Below are 24,511 nucleotides of genomic sequence, written 5' to 3'. Positions count from 1 at the left end.
TTTGATTTCTTCCTTTATCTCATTGTTAATCCATTCATTGTTTAGTAGCATGTTAGTTAGCCTCCATGTATTTGTGTGTTTTCAGCTTTCTTCCTGTAAGTGATTTCTAGTTTCCTGCCATTGTACTCAGAGAAGATGTATGATGTGATTTCTGTCTTCTTATATTTAATGAGACTTTTTTTTTTATAGCCTATTGTGTTCTATCCTGGAACATATTCCATGTGCACTTGTAAAGAATGTATACTCTTCTGCTTTGGCGTGAAATGCTCTAAAAATACCAATTAAATCCGTCTGGTGTAGTATTTCATTTAAGGGTGCTGTTTCCTTGTTGATTTTATCTGGAAGATCTATCCATTGGTGTCAATAGGGTGTTAAAATCCCCTATTATGACTGTATTACTTTTGGTCTCTCCCTTTATGTCTGTCAATGTTTGTTTTACATATTTAGGTGCTCTTATGTTGGGTACATAAATGTTACAACGGTCATATCCTCTTGTTGGACTGATCCCTTTATCATTATGAAATGTCCTTTTTGTCTCTTGTTATAGACTTTGTTTTAAAGTTTATTTTGTCTGATATAAATATTGCTACCCCAGGTTGCTTTTTGTTTGTTTTCATTTTCATGAAATATCTTTTTCCATCCCTTTTAGTCTGTGTGTGTCTTTCAATTTGAAGTGCGTCTCTTGTAGGCAGCACATGTAAGGGTCTTGTTTTCTTATCCATTCAGTCTCCCTATTTTTTGATGAGCATTTAATCAATTTAAATTTAAAGTAATTATTGGTAGATATGTAGATATTGCCATTTTATTATTCATATTTTCTATCTTTTTCTTTTCCTTAAAGACGTCCCTTTAACATCTCTTGTAATACTGGTTTGGTGCTTATGAACTTCAGCTTTTTCTTCGCTGGGAAGCTTTTTATCTCTCCTTCAATTTTAAATGATAGCTTTGTTGGGTAGAGTAGTCCTAGGTTGTTGTTCCTCACTTTACATTACTTTGAATATTTTGTGCCAATCCCTCTGGCTTGCAAAATTTCTGTTGAGAAATCAGCTGATAGTCTCATGGGAGCTCTCTTGTAGGTAACTGCTTTACTCTTGCTGCTTCTAAGATTCTTTCTTTGTCTTTAACCTTGGCATTTTAATAAAACCAGGACCAGCTGTCACCAGTACTGGCCTAAGGTGCTTAACAAAAGGCCAAGGACACTCTGAGGCCTGATGCTACCTGCAAGCTGTCTGTAAGGCTCAGCCGCTGAAAGAGCTTTGGAAAGTACGTGATTTGTGTGAGGTGGAGTCTCAGGGAGTCACCAGGATGGGGTGAGTGGTGTTTACTAAGTTAATGCAGATTCAGGTTTGGCAACAGTGTTGAACCTGGGATCACTCAGCAAAAGGCTCAGAGCACATTGAGGCCAACTGTTGCCCACCTGGGGCCTATGAACCCCAAAGAGTTGTCCATGAAAGATTGCAGCACAGTCTATCCACTGTTGAAAGAGCCTCTGATGATGTGTGACTTGGGTGGTATGGAGTCCCAGAAACTTACAAGGGTGGAGCAAGTGGATTTCAGCAGGCCAATGGAAATTCAGACTTGGTGATATTGGGGGAGGGCTCGACACTGGAAAGATGGTGCCTGCGTACAGGCTTCAGGGAAGGAGAGCTCAAAACAAGAACAATGACGGCTGTCCCTCCAGCCCTTGTCCTGAAACCACATAAATCAGTCTTTCCCTGTATGTCTTTGGCACCTCTTGGTCCACTGTCTCTGCACTGGAGCCCAGAGTGAGTGTCTAGGAATGAAAGCTTCTGTGCACTGGCCTCTTTAGAGGATGTCTGGGTTTCCACAGCCTTCCATCTCACCCAGACAGATGGAATCCCCACTGATTTTCACAGCCAAATGTGGTGAATCCTCTTCCCAGCAATGGTGCTCTGGACTGGGGAGCTCAGTGTATGGCTGGGACCCCAGGCTCCTCAAGAGGGACTTCTGTAGCCAAGATATCTCTTCCAACCTGGGTGTGGCGACAGCCTGTTTCACATCTCTGCCCCTCCTACTAGTCTCAATGTGGCTTCTTCTTTATATCCTTAGTTATAGGACTTCTGTTCCACTAGTCTTCAGATGTTTTTCCAGATTGATTGTTGTATAATTTAGTTGTAGTTTTAATGCAGTGATGCGAGGAGTCAAGCACAGCGTTTACCTGCTCTGCCATCTTGACTGAACCCCCATAGGAGTTATCTTTAACACTCTAAAGTTATAACAATCTCATTTGAATTATGCCACCTTAACATCAATAACATACAAACTCTGCTCCTTTCACAGTTTCATCCCAACCCCTATTAATGGTTGTCATAAACATACATCTTTATACATCGTTTGCCCCAAAACATAGACAACTAATTCTTTTAAATACATTACTCTCTCAAATTATGTAGAAAAAATGAAATTACAAACCACCGTTACTATAATACTAGCTCTTTGTTTAATAATTTTTTTAATGTATTAGTTTCTTAAATCGTGTAAGAAACAAAAAGTGGAGTTACAAACTGTTGTTACAGTAATATTGCCCATGTATTTACATTCATTGAGTAATTCTTTATTCCTTCATATGTCTTTGAGTTACTGTTTGGCATCCTTTCATTTCACCCTGCAGAACTCCATTGAACATTTCTTGCAGGGCAGATCTAATGGCAACAAAATCCCTCACCTTTTGTTTATTTGGGAATGTCTTAATTTCTCTTTCATTTTTGAAGGACAATTTTGCCAGCTATAGGATTTCTGTTGACAGTTTTTTCTTTTAGCACTTTGAATATATCAGCCCACTGCCTTTTGGCCATTGAAGTTTCTGATGACAAATCTACTATTATGAAAGATCCCTTACATATTAAGAGTCTCTTCTCTTTTGTTTCTTCAAGGTTCTGTCTGTCTTTTTCTTTTGAAAGTTTGATTGTAAAGTGTCTTGGCATGGTTCTCTTCAAGTTAAGCTTGCTTGGAATTTTTGAGTTTTGGGGATATTCTTATTCGTGTATTTCATCAAATTTGGGACATTTTTGGCTATTATTTCTTCAAGTATTCTCTCTGACCATTTATTTCTCTGTCTCTTCTCCTTTTGGGACTCCCACAATATGTATGTTGGTTCTCTTCATGGTTTCCCATAGGTATCTTAGGCTCTGTTCACTTTCTTCGTTCTTTGTCTTTCTATTCCTCAGATTAAGTAATTTCCATCATGCTGTCTGAAAATTTGCTGATTCTTTTTTTTTCCTTCTGAAATTTGTCTTTGATTACTTCTAGTGAGTTGTTCATATCAGTTATTGTACTTTTCAGGTCTAGAATTTCTGTTTTTGTTTTTGTTTTTTCCTTTCTTTTTAGGTTTTCTATCTATTGATATTTCATTTTGTTCAGAACTCACATTCTTGACTTTATCCACATCTTTTTAATTATTTGAGAATCTTTAAGATACTCATTTTATCATTTTTGTCTACTAGAGCTGCTATCAGGTATTTTTCAGGAATTGTTTCTGTTGATTTATTTTTTTCTTTTGGAGAGGCCATACTTTGTGGGTTTTTTTTATTTGTTTGTTTGTTTGTTTTTTTGTCTAGACATTTGAATTTAATAATATGATAACTTGCATATCAGATTCTCCTCTTCCTTAGGGTATTCTGTGTTTTTTTAAAAATTATTACTGTCTTTTAATTGTATTAAGCTGTCTTTGTCAAGGACCTTCCTGAGGTGTAGACTTAGTTTTATCAAGTCTTTTCTGAGCCTTCACCTTTCCCTGGGCATATACAACCACTTTCTAATTTTCCCAGTAGTTGTAGTAGCTTTTGAATGTTCTAGTCTTTAATGTCTGAGTCCCAAAGGAGGAAAAATAAAAATGAAGGGGAAAAAGGGCAATGGCCCTTTAAAACCCCTGGAAATCACTTTATCCAGACAGGGAAAGGCTAACAACAATGGGGGAGGTATAAGAACAATGGCTGCCTACCTCTTTGCACCTATTTGATCATTAGCAGCAATCAGTGACCAGAGCACAGACACCTGATATTTGGAGGAGAGGGTCATTTTTGCCCACTCTGGCTACCCCCACAAACTGTGTGCATGTTGCTTTAGGAATGTATGTATAGTTGCCTGCCATGGTGCTGGGGAGGTTATGGGAACTACTACTGTACTAACTGAAATTGACAAAAATTAATCACAATTCAGCTTCCAAGCTTTTAGTGGACTCCAGAGTTCCAAAACAGTTAATTCAGACAGATTCTGTCAGTGCAGTTGTTCTTTAGGTGGGAAGACAAATTCCCAGTGCTTCCTACTCTGTCGTCTTCCCAGAGTCCTTCTTTCCTTCATTTTTTTTTTTTTGTTGTTGTTGTTGCAGATATAGAATTCTTGGTTGGCAGGGTTTTTTTGTTGTTTTTTTTTCCTTTAAGCACTTTGAATATATCATCTGTCTTCTGGCCTGCAAGGTTTCTGCCTAGAAATATGCTGACAATCTTATAGTGGCTCCTTTGTATGTGACGGGTTGTTGTCTGCTGTCATAATTCCCTCTTTGTGACTTTCCCCTCCCCTTCTTTTGCCCACCCCCCCACACACCACTCCGGTTCAAGCTGTAGTTTCTCAGTCTAGTTGTGTAGGACACAGCTCCTTGGCCCATGCTAGTATTATGAGCCTTGCACTCCTCCCTGCTGTCATATTCGGTCATCGGTTGTCAGTCGGATGCTCACAGCAGCTCACGGCAGCTCTCGCTGGCTGCCGGCCATTCGCGATGGCCTCCGGCCAATCGTATCAGCCATGGCAGCCCACGGCAGCCCATGGAAGCTCCGCGGCAGCCCATGCCGACCTCCAGCTGCTCACGGCTGCCCAGCTCCAGGGAGAGCAATTGTTCACAATCTTAGCTGTAAAGGGCGCAGCTCATTGGCCCATGTGGGAATTGAACCGGCGACCTCGGTGTTAGGAGCACGGTGCTTTAACGACCTGAGCCACCACGCCTGCCCTTTGTGACTTTTGACAGCTTATCATAATGTATCTCAGTGTAGATTTATTTCAGTTTATTTTAGTGGAGTTCATTGAGATTCTTGAAGTTGTCCTTCTACTTCTTTCCTCATATTTGGGGAGTTTTCAGCTATTCTCTTGTAATAAACTTTCTTGCTCTCTGGGCCTCTCACAATGGGTCCAGTAGACCCCCTCATCCACGGTGGATATGTTTCAAGACCCCCAGTGGATGCCTGAAACAACAGAGAGTACTGAACTTTACACATACTATATTTTTTGTATGCATACATACCTATTATAAAGTTTAATTTATAAACTAGGCATGGTAAGAGATTAACAACAATCATAAAATAGTACCTTATAACGATATACTGTAATAAAAGTTATGTGAATGTGGTTTCTCTCTCTTTCTCAAAATATTTGATTGTACAGTACTTACCCTTCCGCTAGTGATGATGTGAAATAATACAATGCCTATGTGATAAGATGAAGTGAGGTGAATGACATAGGTATTGTGATGTGGTGTTAGGCTGCTACTGACTGATAATATGTCAGAAGGAGGATCATCAAGCCATGATGTCATGTCTTCTACCTACAAATTTTAAAGCTTTTTCTATTTTAATTATGTATTTATGTACTTAGGTACTGTGGCTGTAGTACATACTGTGGCTGTAGCTTTTGTAGTATGCAGTGTGACAGCAAAACTATCACAAATTTCTTTTTTCTTCACTATTGCATAGATAGATTTGTTCTTACTATAGATCTCAGTAACCTCAGCATACGATTTTTTGTTTTTCTTGTTAAGTTGAGAACTTCCACCTTTTCATTTAAAGGAAGCACCTTGTAGCTTGTCTTTGGCATATCTGAATTACTAACATCATTACGCTTGTGCCTTGGAGCCATTATTAAGTAAAATAAGGGTTACCTGGACACAAGCACTGCAGTACCACAACAGTCAGTCTGATAACTGAGTTGGCAACTAAATGACTAATGGGTGGATAGTGTATACAGTGTGGATATGCTGGACAATGGGACGATTCACATCCCAGGCAGGATGGAACGGGACAGTGTGAGATTTCGTCACACTACTCAGAACAGTGTCCAATTTAAAACTTATGAATGGTTTATTGGTGGAATTTTCCATTTAATATTTTCAAACTGCAGTTGACCATGGTTAGCTGAAACCATAGAAAACAAAACTGGTTGGATAAGGGGAGATTACTGTATGTCATTTTGCTTGACGGTGTCTCATAAGTACTTTAGGGTCTCTTCACTTTTCTTCATGCTTTTTTCTTTTTGCTCTTCTGACTCAATAATTTTAAATGATTTTTCTTCAAGTTCTCTGATTGTTTCTTCTGTTTGATTAAGTCTGATGTTGAACCCTTCTAGTGAATTTTCAATCTATTGCATTCTTCAGCTCTAGGATTTCTGTTTAGTTCTTTTTTTTTTTTTTATAGTTTCTGTCTTTTCATTGATATTCTTATTTTATTCATGCATTTTGTGATTTCATTAAGTTGTCTTTCTGTGTTCTCTTTTAGCTCATTAAAAATCTTCAAGATGATTACTTGAATTCTTTGTCAGGTAATTCATAGATATTTGTTTCTTAGGGTTAATTTCTGGAGATTTACTTTGTTCCTTTAATGGGCCATGTTTCTCTGTATCTTTGTATATATTGGGATCTTATGTTGAGATTTGGGCATGTGAACAAAACTGCCACTTCTCCCAGTCTTTATAGATTTGCTTTGAAGAGAAAAACCTTCACCAATTAGTCTAGCTATAAATTCAGGGGACCTCTCAAATCTTTTCTGGGGGAAACGACCTCTGTGGTCTTTTTATCATGCACTTTCCCAGTTAAAGAGGGTTGTCTCTGTTTTTTCCTCAGGAACTTATAATGTCTTGCTCACTTTGGTGTCTGTCTACCAGACAACAATCTCTCTGGTACTGTAGGAAGCAGTGGTACTTACCTTGTTATGAACATCTCCCAATGTGGTATTCAAAGTATACTGCATTTTTTGTTAGTACTCTGAGTCTAGTGAGACAGAAATGCTTTACTTTCAAATTTCTTATTTCATTGTGGTATTTCTAATCCACGGATGAGTTTTTATTGGTGTGGATTTAAGTTTGAATTGGTGTGATATGTATTTATTTTTAAAATTATGTTTTTACTAGTCCTTCACAAATGGACAGGAGCCAGGTGGCCTCTTGAGGCTGTCAGTTATACCAAATCTCTTAACATTGCTGATAAATTTGAAGGTTTTAAAAATTTTTTACATAGAATCACAATACTGACTTTTTGTACTAGTTTACTTTTCGCATATCTGTACATGTTGTTTGTTTTAAAAAATATTTTCTTGATTCTCACCCAGACTTCCTCCACAGGAATCAAAGGTTATTGCTCAGGTGTGATAAAACAGAATATGCACCATGTTTTCATAGAGTTGATGAATCAGAAAGGTTATAAAGCCCAAATACATTATTGTAATTCTCTGCTCAAATGGAAATTATCTTGAATAGGTCAATAATATGATATGCTAATCATTGTTCCAAAAGACTTGAGGGGAAGGTCAAGTTAAGGCCAGTTTGAGTTGATCTGTTTGGGGCTAGGGTTACATAACCAAAAGGTGTTGCTTGGTTTTGCTTGGTTTTGCTTGCCAAGACTGTGTAGGTGGCTTGGAGGAAAGTAAGAGGTAGCCACTTGAATGCAAGGTCAAAAGTCCAAGAGCCATGGGCTGAGCTCAGGCCCACTCCCCCGGAGTTGTTTCTCCAAAGCAGCAGGGTAGAACATAGACTTTGGTGTCCTGGGGAGTGGTAGTACAGCCACAGAAGGCACCACATACAGATCAGGGCCTGCAGATCCTTGCTGTACCCAATTTCAAGGGGGTGAGCTTAGAGATATAAGTTACAAAGGACAGGTTTTAGACTGGACACATGCAATGGGAGCCAAGTGGGAGGCTGTAGTCAGCTTAGGGCTCTGTCTACTTCAGAACATACTAACCATAGGAATGGGGTGGCCATTATGTAGACTATTGTTAAACGTCACTTGATCATTGGTGGAGAATGACCAACATCTTGTCAGTCTGGGCTGGTTTCGGGTCAGGGACAGGGTCGTGAAGCCTTTAGTTAGCATTATTATGATGGACACCTGTGTTGAGACTGTAGCAGGAACAGGAAGGGAGAGGCTCTATTTTGAGCAGTTAAAAGCCCAGGATTTGGAGCCACTGGAGTTGTGTTTGAAACTACACGTTAGTATTTCCCATCTGAATAACTTACCTAATACCTTTTAAATTTAGTTTTGGTTTTCTCATTGGTTTAATAATGCCACACTCAAAGGATTTTTGTAAAAAGAAAAGGTCTTATCTGATAGATCTTTCTTTGATGATATATAAAAATGTTTTATATTATGCACTGTCCAAATGATAGCACCTAGTCACATATAGCAACTGAACACTTAAAATTTGGCTGCTGCAAATGAAGAACTGAAATTTAATTTTGTTTAATTCTAATTAATTTAAATAGCCACATGTGTCTAGTACCTACTGTATTTGACAGCACAGCAATAGATGACAGCTGTTATATGGACTACTTAGAATATAAAAAGTAAGCTTTTTAGAATTTTCTTGAGTGGTAATATTCCTTCAGTTACTTATTTTTGAGCCTGTATATGCTATTTGGCGTGCAATGAAGTATATAGCAATGTCCCTATCTTGGAGAAAAATAAACAAAACAAAATTTATTAAGCACAAGAAAGACTATAATATACTTTAGTCTTAATTAAAAAAAAGAATTATACCTCGTGTAGTGGATTCAGAAGAGCAAAAGATTTCTTCAGGAATAGGAGGGCTGGGAGGGGTGGGAGGGCACGTGCTGGTTAGTAAAGCCTGTTATATGTTTTGGATAGGTAGAAAGAAAGGAAAGAAAATTTCAGGTGGAAGCACAATGAAAATGAAACTAGTAGGGTAGGAACCTGCAGGATGTGATCAGGGCTCAGTGAATAACAGGTTAATTTGCTGAAGTGTGGAGGTGATTTAGAAGATGAAATCAAGCTGGAAAGTTGGTTTGGAGGATGCGATCAACTAGCATATGGTTATAGCTGTCTTGGAATTCATGGCTAAAAAGCTTGAGATTTATCTTTCAGGTAGTAAAATTCAGAATAGTTGAAGAACTTAGAGCTAAAGAAAAATATAAGCAGCGTTTTGTTGTAGGAAAATAACTTTGGCAGATGTGAGATGAACAAACGAGTTGGGAAGCTTATACTAGTCTAGACAAGAGGTAATATGTTTTTGAACCAGAAGCGTGGCTATAGAAATGAGATTCACAGAGGTAAAACTGACAGATATTGCTAATATATTAGAATATGATCATGGAAGCACTGATGGGAGGTGAGTCAAGATGTGACTCCAGGACTGAATTGTAGCACTGGTTGAGGGTGGGAAACAGAGTCCAGTTAAGTACATAGGTTGTGGTGAGAGATGGGAATAAATATAGTAACAACCTTGAAGTGAGGATTTCATGGGGAAAAGGAGTCACTTGATGGTTACTTGGCTACCAAGAAATTGCTGGATGAAATAGTCACTATTTACACATGTCAGTGCTGCATTTAAAAGTTATCTTGAACCAACACTTAATCCGAAAATTTTAGTGTATTCTTCTGTGAGAATTGAAGCATTTTTAATATGTTAACAAGCACATGATCTGTAGAAAACTTAAGTATAATGATAATTAGCAATGATGCTATGTCTGTAACTAATAATTTGTTGAACCTTCTTCCCTCCACATCACCATCCTACACCACCCCCAAACTCTGCTAGCTCTATCGCTTTTTTTTAGAGTGAACAAAAGCAAATACAGTAAACAACTAGTTTGGATCCAACATCATGTAGTCTGAGTAATAAAACTTTTGTTGATTGTTATCCAGAAATAATAAACTAAAAAACTTTGTTTTCTTCCTTACTAGAATTGGAAGCGGAAAGTTAGACTGGTATTAGCCATTTTCTTCTTGTAGTCTTCATCAAATCTCTCATTCTGAGCCACAGTAAAGTGATGTTTCCAGTCTCCAACTTCCCCTGAAACAGACATGTGGGAGAGTCAGTAGCTGTTGGAGGAATTTGTATTTCTCTATTCTTCTGTTTTTGTGTGATGATTTCTACTCCACTGTCTAGAAGGGACCATATTGGACACATCATTTTTCTTGCTAGCCTATCACTTTCTTATCCTGAGGGGAAGAGGAATTCTTGTCTGATCTGTGAGACAGGGAGAGCCTATGAAGGGCTTGCTGGTCTTTTTCTCCTGTCCTCTTGCATATCACAGCGTGGTATGTGCGTATACCAATGCTGTTCGTGGACCAAGAGAGGCTTGTTTCTGGGAGAACTCAAGGTACAGTTTTGAGGAAGAAAGCAAAGAAGATCCCCTCAGTTGTTCAATTTCAATCCCTGTGTACCTTTCTCAGGTTGCTTTTTCTCCATAGCACTTACCATTAACTATTACTCTGTGTATTCTTTATTTTGTTTATGGCTAGAACATAATTTCCATGATGGAAGGGATTTTTGTGTGTTTTCTTCACTGCTCTGAACATTACCTAGAACAGTACCTGGCACATTATGGCCCCTCAGTAAGTATTTTTGAATGAATGAATCTAAATGATAGCATAGAACCATCTATAAAATGGATTCTTTGGTCCATCTGAATTAATTCTGTGTATTTTCACCTTATCAGCCAGAATCTGGAGGAAATGAGGATAAAGGGTTGGATTTAGACACCAAGCCTCACTCTCCAATTGTGGCTAAAACATTGTTTCATTTCATCTGTGAAATGAAGTCATACTTCTTTTCCTGGAATCATTCATTATAGACCTTATTTTTCTTATCCATACAAAAGAAAAATCCCCTAAGACTCTGAAATATTGGGCAGTCCTTATAAGATTGTGACTAAAAGAAAACACAAATACCTTTTCTCATGAATGGAGAAATAGAGTGGTTCATGATTTCAGTAGGAATTGATGAATAGTTTGCCATTGGATTTTGCTTCATAATGTCAAATGAAGTGTGATGGATAATTTTATCTAGAACTTCATCATCTAGGTTCTTTCCAATGAATTCTGCCAGCTTCCGAATTTCATGCTTTGGGTTCTATGATCAGAGTGAAAAGAAAAGTGAAGATTTGATATAAAACAGTTTTAAAAGACTATTAAATGAATTAATAACAGTAATCAGTAACATGAGTTAAAATTAAACAAAAAATCTTATCTCACAAATACTCAACTTTCCAGAAATGATTAATTTTAACATGACAACCTACATTTTTAAATTTTTATTAATTAGAATTATTAAGCTTTTCTTGCTTTAAGATGGAAGCACTGACTAGTGTCAGCGAAGCATTCACCTCATGATATGCAGTGCCTGGAGACTGTTTCACTAAAGAAAAGTGTCAAGACTTATTTCCAAATGTCCTGCTCAAGTCAGTATGGAAGGGGTCTTGGTCAGCTAAACATCTAACAGGATGAGTCCATAGACTAATAATAAGAACAAAGATATTGCAGAAGCATAGGGGCAGAAAATTTAAGACTTGACCAAAAGGAGGCTGTCTCTTGTTTTAGACATTGTTAGAAATGCCCCCCAGATATTGCTGTGGTGGCAGGAGAGTGGGAAAAGACTTTTTTGTACTCATGAGGCACCTAAGAGGTACCCATGACTAAGAACTCTAGTGCGCAGCATATCCAGGTGTGTAGGTGTCTCTGACAGGAACTCAGTTCCAATATAGCCACTGTTTTCTCATCAGAGGGACACACAAGCCTGGGAAGCTGTTGTGGGAAGTACCGTAGCTTTAGAAAAAATGGTAGGGGAAGGAAAGTGGAATAGTTTTCCCCACAGCTATCTTCTGCTTTGAAATGGACTGTTGCTTAAAAAGTATGGATGTCAAAAGGGCTTAGTTAATTTTTTTCTAATCTATCTCCTTGGGCAAGGGAGTCAAAAGAAAAAATAAACAAATGGGACTATATCAAACTAAAAAGTTTTGCACAGCAAAGGACACCATCAAGAAAATGAAAAGAGGGCCGACCCGGTGGCTCAGGTGGTTGGACTACTGTGCTCCTAATGCCGAGTTCGCCGGTTCGATTCCCACATGGGCCAGTGAGCTGTGTCCTCTACAGCTAAGATTGTGAACAATGGCTCTCCCTGGAGCGGGGCTGCCGTGAGCGGCTGGAGGTTGGCATGAGCTGCTGTGGGCTACATGCTGCTGCTGACTGCTGTGTGCGGCCATGGGCTACCGTGTGCTGCCATGAGTGGCCGGCAACCATCGTGAGTGGCCGGCAGTCGGTGAGAGCTGCCCTAAACTGCTGTGAGCGGCCGACCGACAACCAGCGACCGACTGCCTCAGCTGGGGGAAAACGCAAAGCTCATAACACCAGCGTGGACCAGGGAGCTGTGTCCTACACAACTAGACTGAGAAACAATGGCTTGAACCGGAGTGGGGAAGGGGAGAGGTGGAAAAAGGGGGGGAAAGGTTAAAAAGTAAACATGAGAACATTGTCGATTTCAACATAGTTCAAAAGTAACTTCTCAAATAAACAACATATGACCTTCTTAAAAAAAAAAAGAAAATGAAAAGACAGACTACTGAATGGAAGAAGATACTCACCAATGATACTGTCTGATAAGGGGTTGTATCCAAAATTTATAAAGAAATCACAAAACACAACACCAAAATAATAATCAGTCTGATTAAAAAATTGGCAGAGGACCTGAACAGACATTTCTCCAAAGAGGACACACACCTGGCCAATAAACATATGAAAAGATGTTGAACATCACTAACTATCAGAGAAATTCAAATTAAAATCACAATGAGATATCACCTCACACCTGTCAGGATGGCTATTATCAACAGTCAAGAAACAAGTGTTGGCAAGGATGTGAAGAAAAGGGAACTATTGTGAAGTGTTGGTAGAATTGCAAATTGGTGCAGCTGCTATGGAAAACATTATGGAAGTTTCTCAAAAAATTAAAAATAGAACTACTTTGTGACCAAGCAATTCCACTTCTGGGTATTTATCTGAAGAAATCCAAAACACTAATTCAAAAAGATACGTGCACCCCTATGTTCAGTGCAGCACTGTTTACAATCACCAAGATATGGAAGCAACCTAAGCACCCATCAATAGACGATTGGATAAAGAAGAGATGGTACATGTATACAATGAAATATTACTTGGCCATAAAAAAGAATGACTTCTTACCATTTGCAACAACATGGATGGATGTAAAGGGTGTATTATGTTAAGTGAAATAAGTCAGGCTGAGAAAGACAAATACTATATGATCTCACTTATATGTGGAATCTAAAGAACAAAATAAATGAACAAACAAAACAGAAATAGACTCATAGATACAGAGAACAAACTGATGCTTGCCAGAGGGGAAGGAGGTTGGGGAGCTAGGTGAAGGGATTGAGAAACCAAAATTGGTAGTTACAATATAATCACGGGGATGTAAGTACAGCATAGGGAGATATAGTTAATAATGTGCAACATGTACGTGTAGTGCCAGCTGGGTACTAGGCTAATTGGGGAAATCACTGCATAAATTATATAAGTACCTAACCACTACATTGTACACTTGAGACTAATAAAAAATAATATTGAATGTCAAATGTAACTGAAAAAATAATTTTAAAAAAAGAACTCATAGATAGAGGGAACAGATTGGTGGTTGCAGGAGGTGTGTGTGTATGGAGGGGTGTTGTGTGAAATGGGTGATGGGGTTAAAAGGTACAAACTTTCGTTTATAAAATAAGTAAATCCTGGGGATGTCATGTACAACATAATGACTATAGTTAATAATGCTGTATTTTATATTTGCAAATTGCTAAGAGACTAGATCTTAGAAGTTCTCATCTCAAGGAAAAAAAATTAACTATATGTGGTGATGGATATTAACTAGACTTACTGAGGTGATCATTTTGCAATGTATGCAAATATCAAATCATCATGTTGTACCTGAAACTAATATAATGGTATATGTCAATTATATCTCAATTAATCTTTGATATTTTATAGAAACAACTGGAAAATCCCCAGCTGTGATTGAACCTAAAAGAAGTGCATTGAAAGTAATGTGCACACAACCCCCCTAGAAATCTTGTAAAACTGAATCTTCTGGTTTAGCAGGCCTAATATGGGCTCTGAGAGACCATGCAGCTTGTCTGTGAAGCAACTTTTGAGTACCATGGCTTTCAATTATAAATTTAAGAACAGAGACTGGAATTCTTCATAGATCTCTATATTTGGTAGAGTCACAGCAAATACTGAGTAGGTTATCATTTACAACAAACTCCTGTGAACATCATTTCATTTAGACCTGACAACAGATCTTGGAGGAGTATTCTTTACCACTTCCTTTTTAAATTTGAGGAAACTGATTAAGTCTTTAAGATATTAAGTGTCTTGACCAAGAATAATTGCCAGTAGGCAATAAAGCCAGAATTTGAATTCAAGAATTCTGACTCTAAATCATTAGTATTTTTTATTACACCATAATTTCTTAAACTGTTTTTTGAAACTGATGTTCTCAAGTACTAATGAAAAAGATGAAAATGTGTCAAAAATTTTTCCCTTCTAAACAGAATTTTAAAATAAATATGCAAGGGGTAAAAGGAGACCATTCACATTTTGCCATACTCTGCCTATAAGGAAAAGGTGTACCATACCCCGGGGCACTAGGAAGTTTAAGGTGAGACTGTGTCATATATAAACTCATGATACACCATGTACATTTTGATGCATGGACAGCTGTAGCCAATGAAATGCAGCAATTTTCTGTTCCTTATTTCAATCTGTGAGTCCCTGATGGGGTCCGTACATTATGACTTGGAGTATTTTATGATCAAATGGAAACACATCACTGCCCTCACCATCTTCAGGTCCTCATAGAAGAGGTAGAGAATGCGGTGTTGGTCTTTGGCTTCCCACCATCCTTTCACATGGTCATACCAGGAACCCCAGCATACTGCAAGATGGGATGAAAAACAGGGCAATGAGTCATAGAAGTCCAACCAACAAATGTTCCACTGAAAAGAGAATTCCTGAATGCCACATTAATGATTCATTCTCGTTAAAGATGCCAGAGCTCTGGCTGTTCTAAGGAAATTATTTTTTCTTTTTCGAGTATTTGAGTATAGAGTATAGAGTATTTTGAGAAAGGACAGAATTAAAGCTGAATTCTCTTACTTTTACCAGCCAGAAAACTCTCAAAATACTCTTCCCAGGTTCCTGGAGCGGGAAGTGATTTATTCATCCTATGGAAATGGTAATAAGACACCATATTGTCCTTGGGATTTCTTGCTACATAGATTATCTGGGAATGGTGGGAGAAGGGGAAGAAGTACACACAAGATTAGACCTCCATAGTTAGTGCCCAGACAAATTATGTTATGGTGGGTACATTTTTTACAATGAATTTTTCTGATACTTCATTTTTGTGATCTTGCCATTTGTGGGAGGATTCATATCAATTTGCATACTGATTATTGTGAAGCGGTGGACTCTTTTTTCTTTAACAATAAGTGAAATGTTTTAAGAGGAAATTGATTAAAGCCCACTCTAAGGTCATTCTAAGTTGTACAACTCTGAATTCCTTTTGCTCTTTACCTTACAGTTTTTCTCTAGGAAGGATGGTGGCAGCAACTGGATGGGAAGATGTGTTTTCAGGTTCCGGGGTGAGGGCATTGCATTAGCTTGTTCCAAACCTGTAAAATTGATTTTTATTACTTTCCACTATTTTTCTCTATTTGCTTTAAAATGTGTCTGCTTTCATTATTCTACATTAGGAACAACTGAACAATTCAAGGCGCTGTAAGAGCACCGTAACTATCTGTGGAACTGATCTGAGAGAATATGTCTCACCTATTAATTAATTTTTTGGTTAGAACAATTTTTAACCGTAACAAACTACAAACCAAATAAATAAGAACCTCACAAGTTCAAGCCTTTTTACCCTGAAATTACTTAGGCTTGTCTTTGTGGAGTAAAATAAATTTCTAATTGGAGAATCAAAACTTAACTTATTTTTACACAAAGAGTAACTCCATTAAGCAATGTCTGGAGTACAGCAATGACTATGACTAGACATAGTTTTAAAAAGACAAAGTCACAACATCCATCAGTAATTGTTTGAATGCCTAGACTTCTGAGAGGGCTATTGGATAGTAAAAATTCTACGTACCCTATTTTGCCTTGTATATACCACTTTTTTGCCCAAATTTGTGAGGGAAAAAATAAGGATGTACATTATACATGGGTAGTACTAATTCGGTATCTATGTGAATATTTTTAATTCTTTTATTTATGCGTATGATTTAAAAGTGTAACTCTAGAAATCAATAACAATATCCGTGTGCAAAATAATACTCTGGAATAGGATAATCAGTTTTGTTGAATTTACGATGAACTTGCAACGACAAAGAGTTCTGGCCTTCAATGATGCATAAATATCGTAAATTTGTTACCAGTACATAAAATTTCTTGTACCTTGTATCTATTCTTGTGTTTTGCAATTATTTGTTACATAAAATTACTTGTACCATAATATACTAAAAAATAAATGCAAAATTCCTTTATAATACAAAAAACAAGTACCTAAATGTAAACAAACAAAAATTTGAGTTAAAAATTAAAACGAGGGGCCGGCCCGGTGGCTCAGGCGGTTGGAGCTCCGTGCTCCTAACTCCAAAGGCTGCCGGTTCGATTCCCACATGGGCCAGTGGGCTCTCAACCACAAGGTTGCCAGTTCAATTCCTCGAGTCCCGCAAGGGATGGTGGGCTCTGCCCCCTGCAACTAAGATTGAACACGGCACCTTGAGCTGAGCTGCTGCTGAGCTCCCGGATGGCTCAGTTGTTTGGAGTGCATCCTCTCAACCACAAGGTTGCCGGTTTGACTCCCATAAGGATGGTGCGCTGTGCCCCCTGCAACTAACAACGGCAACTGGACCTGGAGCTGAGCTGCGCCCTCCACAACTAAGACTGAAAGGACAACAACTTGAAGCTGAACGGCACCCTCCACAACTAAGACTGAAGGGACAACAATTTGACTTGAAAAAAAGTCCTGGAAGTACACACTGTTCCCCAATAAAGTCCTATTCCCCTTCCCCAATTAAAAAAAAAATAATAAAAATTAAAATGAAAGATTTTTTTCCCCTGTAAGTTTGGGCCAAAAACGTGAGTGTACATTATACACAGAAAAATACGGTATATAGTATTTAGGACTATAGTCGATATGGCTATTCCATACTCACCACTTGCTACAGATGGGATCATCAGTTCAATGAAAGGAAATCGTATATGAGTAGGTGCTCGGAGACCTTTGTCAACATCACCTTCATTTTGTATCAAGTCCACTATCTCCTGAGTCCATGTTGTTCCTTATTCCACATGGAAGATGAAGATGCATAGATATTTAGTATATTGTATTCCTTAAAATATGATCAAATACTTGCTAGAACGTCTATGTAAATTTTTATTTTTTATTTTTATGAGTTTATTTGAGCCAAACTGACCACATATGCTAGAGCAAGATCTCAAATGCTCCCCATCTATGTGAATTTTAAAGCTAGGTTTATAATGGAACTTCAAAAACATCATTCTTTATAGCTTGTTTTATCATAGCAGGATTTTTTTATTAAAAGACTATAATTTGAAGTGAACATTATATTGATACATATGCAGTATATTTTGTGTATGTCACAACCATTAATTTGTATAGTTATCCTATTGATTTAGCTGCATTGTTCTTTAGAAAGAGTAATTCTCAAGAACTACTGAGAGGCTTTTGAGGGCTTCTTAGGGCTGCTGATGTGAGATCAGCATAGAAGAACCAAAGCTTCAGGAATTCTTCCCCAAATCAGCTGAGGATCCCCTTTCTAGCTTATGCACACAAAGCAGCTTTTCACAAGATCTGCAGTGAGGACCTGCATTGGTTTCAAATAACTCAACAAATCTAGCCCTTTTATTCTTGGCTATTTGAGTTACTCTGTTCTGGGGAAGTAAAAAATAATCATAATGTACGTCACAGGAATAATTAAATTCTTAGAATTTGTAGGTCATTTTAATATTTTTTGTGTAGTTTCAGTTTTCACAAGTAATTTGTCTTAGCCATATCACTCTGCACAGTAAACTATTTTCCACTCAAACCCAGATGAATTTCTTTATTTCATTATTAACGCCTCTTTCTCACTTATCTTCCTACCCCTTTCTTCACCTTGCCCTCTCCCCTTCCACTTACCTGCTTTAGGATAGGTAGAAACAAGCAGATCATCAGGCTTGGCTTGGAAGTTCCAGATCTGATCCCAGATGGCACAGGTGGTAATGGGTTGAAGAATTCCCTTCACATAGTCTGCAGCTAGGCGCTCTGTTCCATCAAATTTGAAACCCTCCATTTTGTTTAAGGCCATTAGTGTCAGAAATCAGAGTACTATTCCAGATAAAATGTTACCTTTCAGTCAGCACAAAGTTGTATTCCTTATATCATACAGACAATGCAAAACTCAGACTGCAAGCCCTTCCTAGGACAGCCTGCTAATGGCTGGAAATCAAAGGAAAGCTAGCTATAGGCCTGCTGGGTCAAGTTCCAGGGACCAAGGAATTATTGTTTAGTACTTTGTACACAGGCGTTTCCCTAAAGAGCTCCAGCCCTCCTCTCTGGCCAGACTGTTACATAATACCCCAGGACACTCACCAATCCAGGCAGCTGTGTCACATTCATACTCAGTCCTGCTCTCCTGTATTGGTTTAACAAGAGTTAGTGCCAGGTTTCGTTTTTGTGTTCAAAAAACAATTCACACTTTTACTGATTGTTTCTTCTGGGAAATTTAAACTAAGTAAAACATTGGAGAGAATTTGTTGGTGGAATTACAAATTGCAACACAGAATAACTTCTCAGAAAGGCTGAAGGGAAATATCTGTGGGCTGTTAACAATGAGGTCCTAGTTTTGACTCTCCCAGCACAAATATCCGAGAGGGTCAGCTTTGTGATATTTTAGGAGTAAAATAAACTCTGTTTAACATCAGGAGAAATAGGAATCTCTTCACAGCTATTAAAACATGTGTCCCTAAAGCAAAATGCATGCCGAAACTGTGGAGTTACAGAACTTGGTGGTTGTGTTAGGACATTGTGGGGACAGAACCAGGAATGCAGTTTCCAGGCTCTCGTCCTCACGTGGAAAGGTGCTCACTCAGGTAGTAAATGGCCATCAACTGTGATTGGATGGCCATCAGCTGTGGCTACGCTAACAGAGAATGGGGCCTAGCAAGAAGATGGTGGCTGAGCTTGCAAGCGGCGGAGTGTGGATTGTGGATTGCAGAGAGGCGGATTGCAGCTAGCAAATGGAGAGTTAGTCGGTTGGTAGAAAAACAGACAGCAGGTCGCACGTCGTGTGAATCCAGCCTCCAGGGAGTCTCCCCTACCTATGGCTCCGTAGGTGTTCCTTCTTGGCCTCACCATGTCCTGTGTTCTTATGTGGGGAGCGGGACCGGAGGCCCTGCAGGCTGCCCTGCGTGACACATGGCGCAGCGAGCAGGGTACGGTGTCAGCCGAAACTCTCCGAAGGGCAGTGGAGCAGTTTGTGCGTATGAACACTCAGTCTCAGGAAGACCAGGAGGAGCAGCTGCTGGACAGCTGGACCCCGTGGAGGGGTGGAAAGACATGGACGGTCGGACGGTTCCGCAACCAGCAGAGGCCGGAGGAAGCGAAGGTCGTTGCGGCTCTGTGAGCTGGGAAGTGCTTGCTGAGGCAGCCCTGATGCAGGACTTGTAGTCCCAGGAGGAAACGCTTGCTGAGTCCTCCGTGGGAAATGAGGGTGAGGTCAAGGTCGTCCCTCACCCCCAGGACAGCCCTGGCGAATGACTATAGTCTATGGGAAATGGGCTCCATCCCTAATTTACTGGACCGCTCGTCTGTTTGTTTGGGAACGTACCACCATGTAGTGGAACTGGTGGATGTTTGCTTTTGTGTCCCAACTGGCCGCCGTCGAGAATATGTGAGAAACCCTGGCTGTGCCCTGAGAACCCTGGCTGTGCCCAGGAAGACTGGCTGTGCCCAGGAAGACTGGCTGTGCCCAGGAAGACTGGCAGTGCCCTGAGAGCCCTGGCTGAGTCCAGGAAGTCTGGCTAGAGTGGCAGTGCCCTGAGAAACCCTGGTTGTGTCCTGGGAGACTGGTAGTACCCTAAGAAGCCCAGGAAGTCTGGCTGTGCCCAGAAGTACTGGTGGTGCCCTGAGAAACCCTGGCTGTGCCCAGAGAGCCTGTCTGTGTCCAGGATATTGCATTCACCTCCAGGCTCCTCACACTGGTCCCCTTGTGGAAGACACTTGTCACATAACTTGTGAGGCGAGACCCTATAGGGGTGGAGTGTGGAGACAGAACCAGGAACGCAGTTTCCAGGCTCTTGCCCTCACGTGGAAAGGTGCTGGCTCAGGTAGTAAATGGCCATCAATTGTGATTGGATGGCCATCAGCTGTGGCTAGTTGGCCGTCCGCTGTAACCAGTGAGCCATTGGCCACTAATATAACTGCCGTGGCTACACTAGCAGAAAATGGGTTCTAGCAAGAAGACGGTGGCTGAGCTAGCAAGAGCAGGTTGCAGTTAGCACAGCGGATTGCAGCTAGCAAGTGGGGATGGTTGGTTGGCAGAGAGAAGGGGACGGCAGGTTGTGGATAGTGTGGCTCCTGCTTCCTGTGTCTCCAACCCAGCAGCCAGCGAGAATATAGTGGTATGACTCCCCTATCTTTGGCTCCGTGGGTGTTCCTTTTTGGCCTCACCATATCCTGTGTTCTTATGTGGGGAGCGGGACCCGAGACCCGGCATGTTACACTGCACGACAGACATATACCCATCCCCTGTCAGCACTGTTTTCTTAAAAGCCTTGGAGTTTGTTTATCCTGCTTGCTCTTTTCCTTGGAACCATTCCTGACTCCTGCCTGAGTTTCTTTTTCTCCTGGTTAAGGAGAAAACCTCTTCTCTGCTGAAACAAGGCCAGATTCCTTCTAATTTTGAACTGCTAAGTACTACAAGGTCACCACTCCTCCAGTTTTTCTGTCGCTTTTTGTGATGTAATAAAGAATAAATGTGGTCTTTGTCTCTGATTCCTGGTGCAGTTTCAAAGACCCTTGGAAGTTCCTGAGTGATTGGAGTGGCTTTGTTTATTCATTATGAGTCCATTTTGACCATATGCTAATGAAGTGACCCCTGGTGGGCCCTTAGATAGTTTCAGAGTTGGGGCTGACTACACCAGAAAGATCAAGCACATGATTAGTTGCCGTCCCCGACATCCAGGGAAAGGAGAGGGGCTAGTGACTGACTGAGTTCAATCCTGTGACCAATATGATAAGACCCCAATAAAACTCTGGACACTGAAGCTCAGGGGAGCTTCCTGGTCTGTGAACACAGTGACGTTCTTGGAGATGATATGGCCAGATTCCAAGAGGAAAGGGCCTGGGAGCTCTGTGCTCCCTCTCCTCCAAGATCTTGACCTATGTACCTCTGCCATTTGACTGTTCCTGGTCTTCATCCATGACGATAAAACTGTGATTGTAAGTGTAGTGCTTTCAGTGAGTTCTGTGGATTATTCTAGTAAAGTTTTAAACCTAAACGAGTCACGGGAACCTTCAAATTTATAGCTGGTGGGTCAGAAGTGCAGATTTTCCCAAAACTTGTGGCTGGCATCTGACGTGGGGCAGTCTTGTGAAAGACTTTGCCCTTAACCCGTGGTGTTTGCACGTAGTCAGTCACTAACTCCAGGTAGTCAGTGCCAGAATTGAATGGAGTTGTGAGATTGGTGTTGGAATACTTCTGTTGCCCTCAGCAACCCTCAGTGGCTTTCTCAGAATCCATTCTGTTCCTAGCAGTCAGGAATTTCACTTCTTGCTTAAATCTCTTACCACCCAAACCTTTACAGAATCCCATGAGGACCTCATATAGAGGCCTCTGCCTGTACCTCAAATTATGCCACACTTACTGCCTCTCACAGGGCAGCAACCAAAAAGGCCTTTGTCTATCGGGCAAGGACCAGGCTCCCTCCTGCACTGTTGATACTGCCTTTCTTTTTCCCGGTGTTCTCTTTGGATCTTGCATGTCTGGTTCTTTAGCATCCTTCAAGTCGTCTTTAATGTGTTCCTTAAACATCCCCTTTCCGGAGGGGGCTTCTCTTAACTTCAGTGTCATCTGAAGTAGATTCCAATGTCCTTGCTTATGGCACTTTCCCTTTCTTTAGAGTAGCTACTGTGTTTCCCCGAAAATAAGACCTAGCTGGACAATCAGCTCTAATGCGTCTTTTGGAGCAAAAATTCATATAAAACCCGGTCTTATATTATATCATACCCAGTATTATATTATATCATATTATATTATATTATATATTTTATAGACCTGGTCTTATATTACTTTTTGCTCCAAAAGACGCATAGAGCTGATTGTCCAGCTAGGTCTTAGTTTTGGGGAAACATGATATCAAAATTTTCTTTTGTTTTGTCTAATTGAGGTAACATTGGTTTATAGCATTATATAAACATTGGTTTATAGCATTTCAGGTGTCCAACATTATAATTCAACATCTGTATATGCTACATTGTGCTCACCACCAAAAGTCTAGTTTCTGTCATCATACAGTTGACCCCCTTACCTGTTTTGCCCTCCCTCCATCTCCCTTCCCCTCTGATGTGTCCTCTATGAGTTTGTTTGTTCACTTGTTTTACTTTTTTAAAAATGTGCCATGTATGAGTGAAATCATACAGTATTTGTCTTTTTTCCATCGGACTTACTTCATGTAGCATAATACCCTCAGGGTCCATCCATGTTGTTGCAAATGGCAGGATTTCATCTTTTTTATGGCTGCGTAGTATTCCATTGTGTATATACCTCTTTCTTACTCGGTCATCCGTCTATGGACACTTAGGTTGTTTCCATATCTTGGCTATTGTAAATAGTGCTGCAATGCACATAAGTGCACACATATATCTTTTCAAATTACTGTTTTTGTATTCTTTGGATAAATGTTCAGAAGTGGAATAGCTGGGCCATGTGGTCGTTCTATTATTAATTTTTTGAGGAATCTCCATACTGGTTTCCCTGGTGGCTGTACAGCAGGTCATTTCATTATAGAATTGATGAGATGCCATAGGAACTTAACTCTTAGTTATATCAATTAGCATATGGTAAAATGGGTTTCATTATACGTTGTTTCCCTTAAAGTTGAAGAACCTATCAATGATGTTTAGTGAGGACTTACTGTACTAACTTACATCCTCACCAACAAGGTACAAGAGTTCCTTTTCTCCATATCCTCTCTAGTGCTTGTTTCTTGTTTTTTGGTTTGTTTTTTTTTTTTTTTTTTTTGATAATAGCTTTTCTAATGGGTATGAGGTGATATCTCTTTATGGCTTTGATTTGCATATCCCTAATAATCAGCGATGTTAAACATCTTTTCATGTGTCTGTTGGCCATCTACATGTCTTCTTTGAAAAACTGTCTATTCAGATCCTTTGCCCATTTTTAAACCAAGTTGTGTGTTTTTTTGTTGTTGAGATGTATGCTTTCTTCATATATTTTAGATATTAACCCCTTATCAGATGCATGATTTGCAAATATCTCCTCCCATTCAGTAGGTTACCTCTTTGTTTTGTTGATGGTTTCCTTTGCTGTGCAGAAGCTTTTTAGTTTGATGTAGTCTCTTTTGTTTTTGTTTTTGTTTTTTTTGCTTTGTTTTCCTTGCTGTTGGAGTCAAATCCACAAAAACATCACTAAGACAAATGTTAAGGAGCTTGCTGCCTCTATTTTCTTCTATGCTTTTCATGGTTTTGGGCCTTATGTTCAAGTCTTTAATCCATTTTTAGTTAATTTTTATGTATAGTGTAAGACAGTGGTCTAGTTTCACTCTTTTGGATGTGGCTTTCCAGTCTTCCTAACACCATTTATTGAAGAGACTTTCCTTTCACCATTGTATGTTCTTGGCTCCTTTGTCATAAATTAGTAGTCCCTATATGTACGTGTTTATTTCTGGACTCCTGATTCTGTTCCATTAATTGATTCTGTTCCACAGGTGTCTGTTTTCTGTCAATAGCGTACTGTTTAGTTACTGTAGCTTCGTAGTATAGTTTGAAATCAGGGAGTCTGGTAACTCTGGCTTTGTTCTTTTTTTCTCAGGATTGCTTTGGCTATTCAGGGTGTTTTTTAGTTCTATGCAAATTTCCAGATTTGTTGTTGTTATTGTTCTATTTCTGTGAAAAATGCTGGTGGGATTTTGATAGGGATTGCACTGACTCTGTAGATTGCTTTAGATAACATCGGCATTTTAACACTTAATTCTTCCTTTCCATGGGCGTGGAATGCCTTTCCATTTCTTTGTGCCTTCTTCAATTACTTTCAACAATGTCTTACAATTTTCAGTGTACAGATTTTTTACCTCCTTGGTTAAATTTATTCCCAGATATTTTATTCTTTTTGTTGCAATTATAATGGGATTGCTTTTTAAATTTTTTATCTGTTTTTTTGCTGTTAGTGTATAGAAACACAA

At 39.4% G+C, this 24,511-nt stretch overlaps 1 protein-coding gene across 2 annotated transcripts; it reads right to left on the bottom strand.

The window, feature by feature from the left end:
* Window positions 1-4,566: 4,566 nt before the first annotated feature.
* LOC117020128 (sulfotransferase 1C4-like) lies at window positions 4,567-18,590 on the bottom strand. Of its 2 annotated transcripts, XM_033102370.1 has the most exons (8): window positions 18,231-18,590; window positions 17,245-17,370; window positions 15,602-15,699; window positions 15,182-15,308; window positions 14,866-14,960; window positions 10,907-11,087; window positions 9,914-10,025; window positions 4,567-5,195 (listed from the first exon to the last, which is right to left on the bottom strand). In XM_033102370.1, coding segments are annotated over exons 1-8 (909 nt in total). In that variant the 5' UTR covers window positions 18,400-18,590; the 3' UTR covers window positions 4,567-5,194. The 2 variants fall into 2 exon arrangements, with proteins under 2 accessions (XP_032958261.1, XP_032958260.1); XM_033102369.1 differs by lacking the exon at window positions 4,567-5,195 and having other exon boundaries at window positions 9,584-10,025; window positions 18,231-18,589.
* Between the last annotated feature and the right edge of the window lie 5,921 nt (window positions 18,591-24,511).

The sequence above is a fragment of the Rhinolophus ferrumequinum genome, unplaced genomic scaffold (genome assembly GCF_004115265.2).
Source record: "Rhinolophus ferrumequinum isolate MPI-CBG mRhiFer1 unplaced genomic scaffold, mRhiFer1_v1.p scaffold_87_arrow_ctg1_1, whole genome shotgun sequence".
Lineage (NCBI taxonomy): Eukaryota > Metazoa > Chordata > Mammalia > Chiroptera > Rhinolophidae > Rhinolophus > Rhinolophus ferrumequinum.
This window is presented reverse-complemented; position numbering and strand designations above follow the sequence as displayed.

What these genes read in the sequence shown, in the direction of transcription:
- LOC117020128 (XM_033102370.1), bottom strand. Translation starts at nt 18,399, where the DNA reads ATGGCCTTAAACAAAATGGAGGGTTTCAAATTTGATGGAACAGAGCGC. An exon ending in GATCCCATCTGTAGCAAGTG is followed by an intron (nt 15,700 to 17,244) that starts GTGAGTATGGAA and finishes TCAATTTTACAG; the next exon opens with GTTTGGAACAAGCTAATGCA. An exon ending in TCTATGAGGACCTGAAGATG is followed by an intron (nt 11,088 to 14,865) that starts GTGAGGGCAGTG and finishes CTCTGATCATAG; the next exon opens with AACCCAAAGCATGAAATTCG.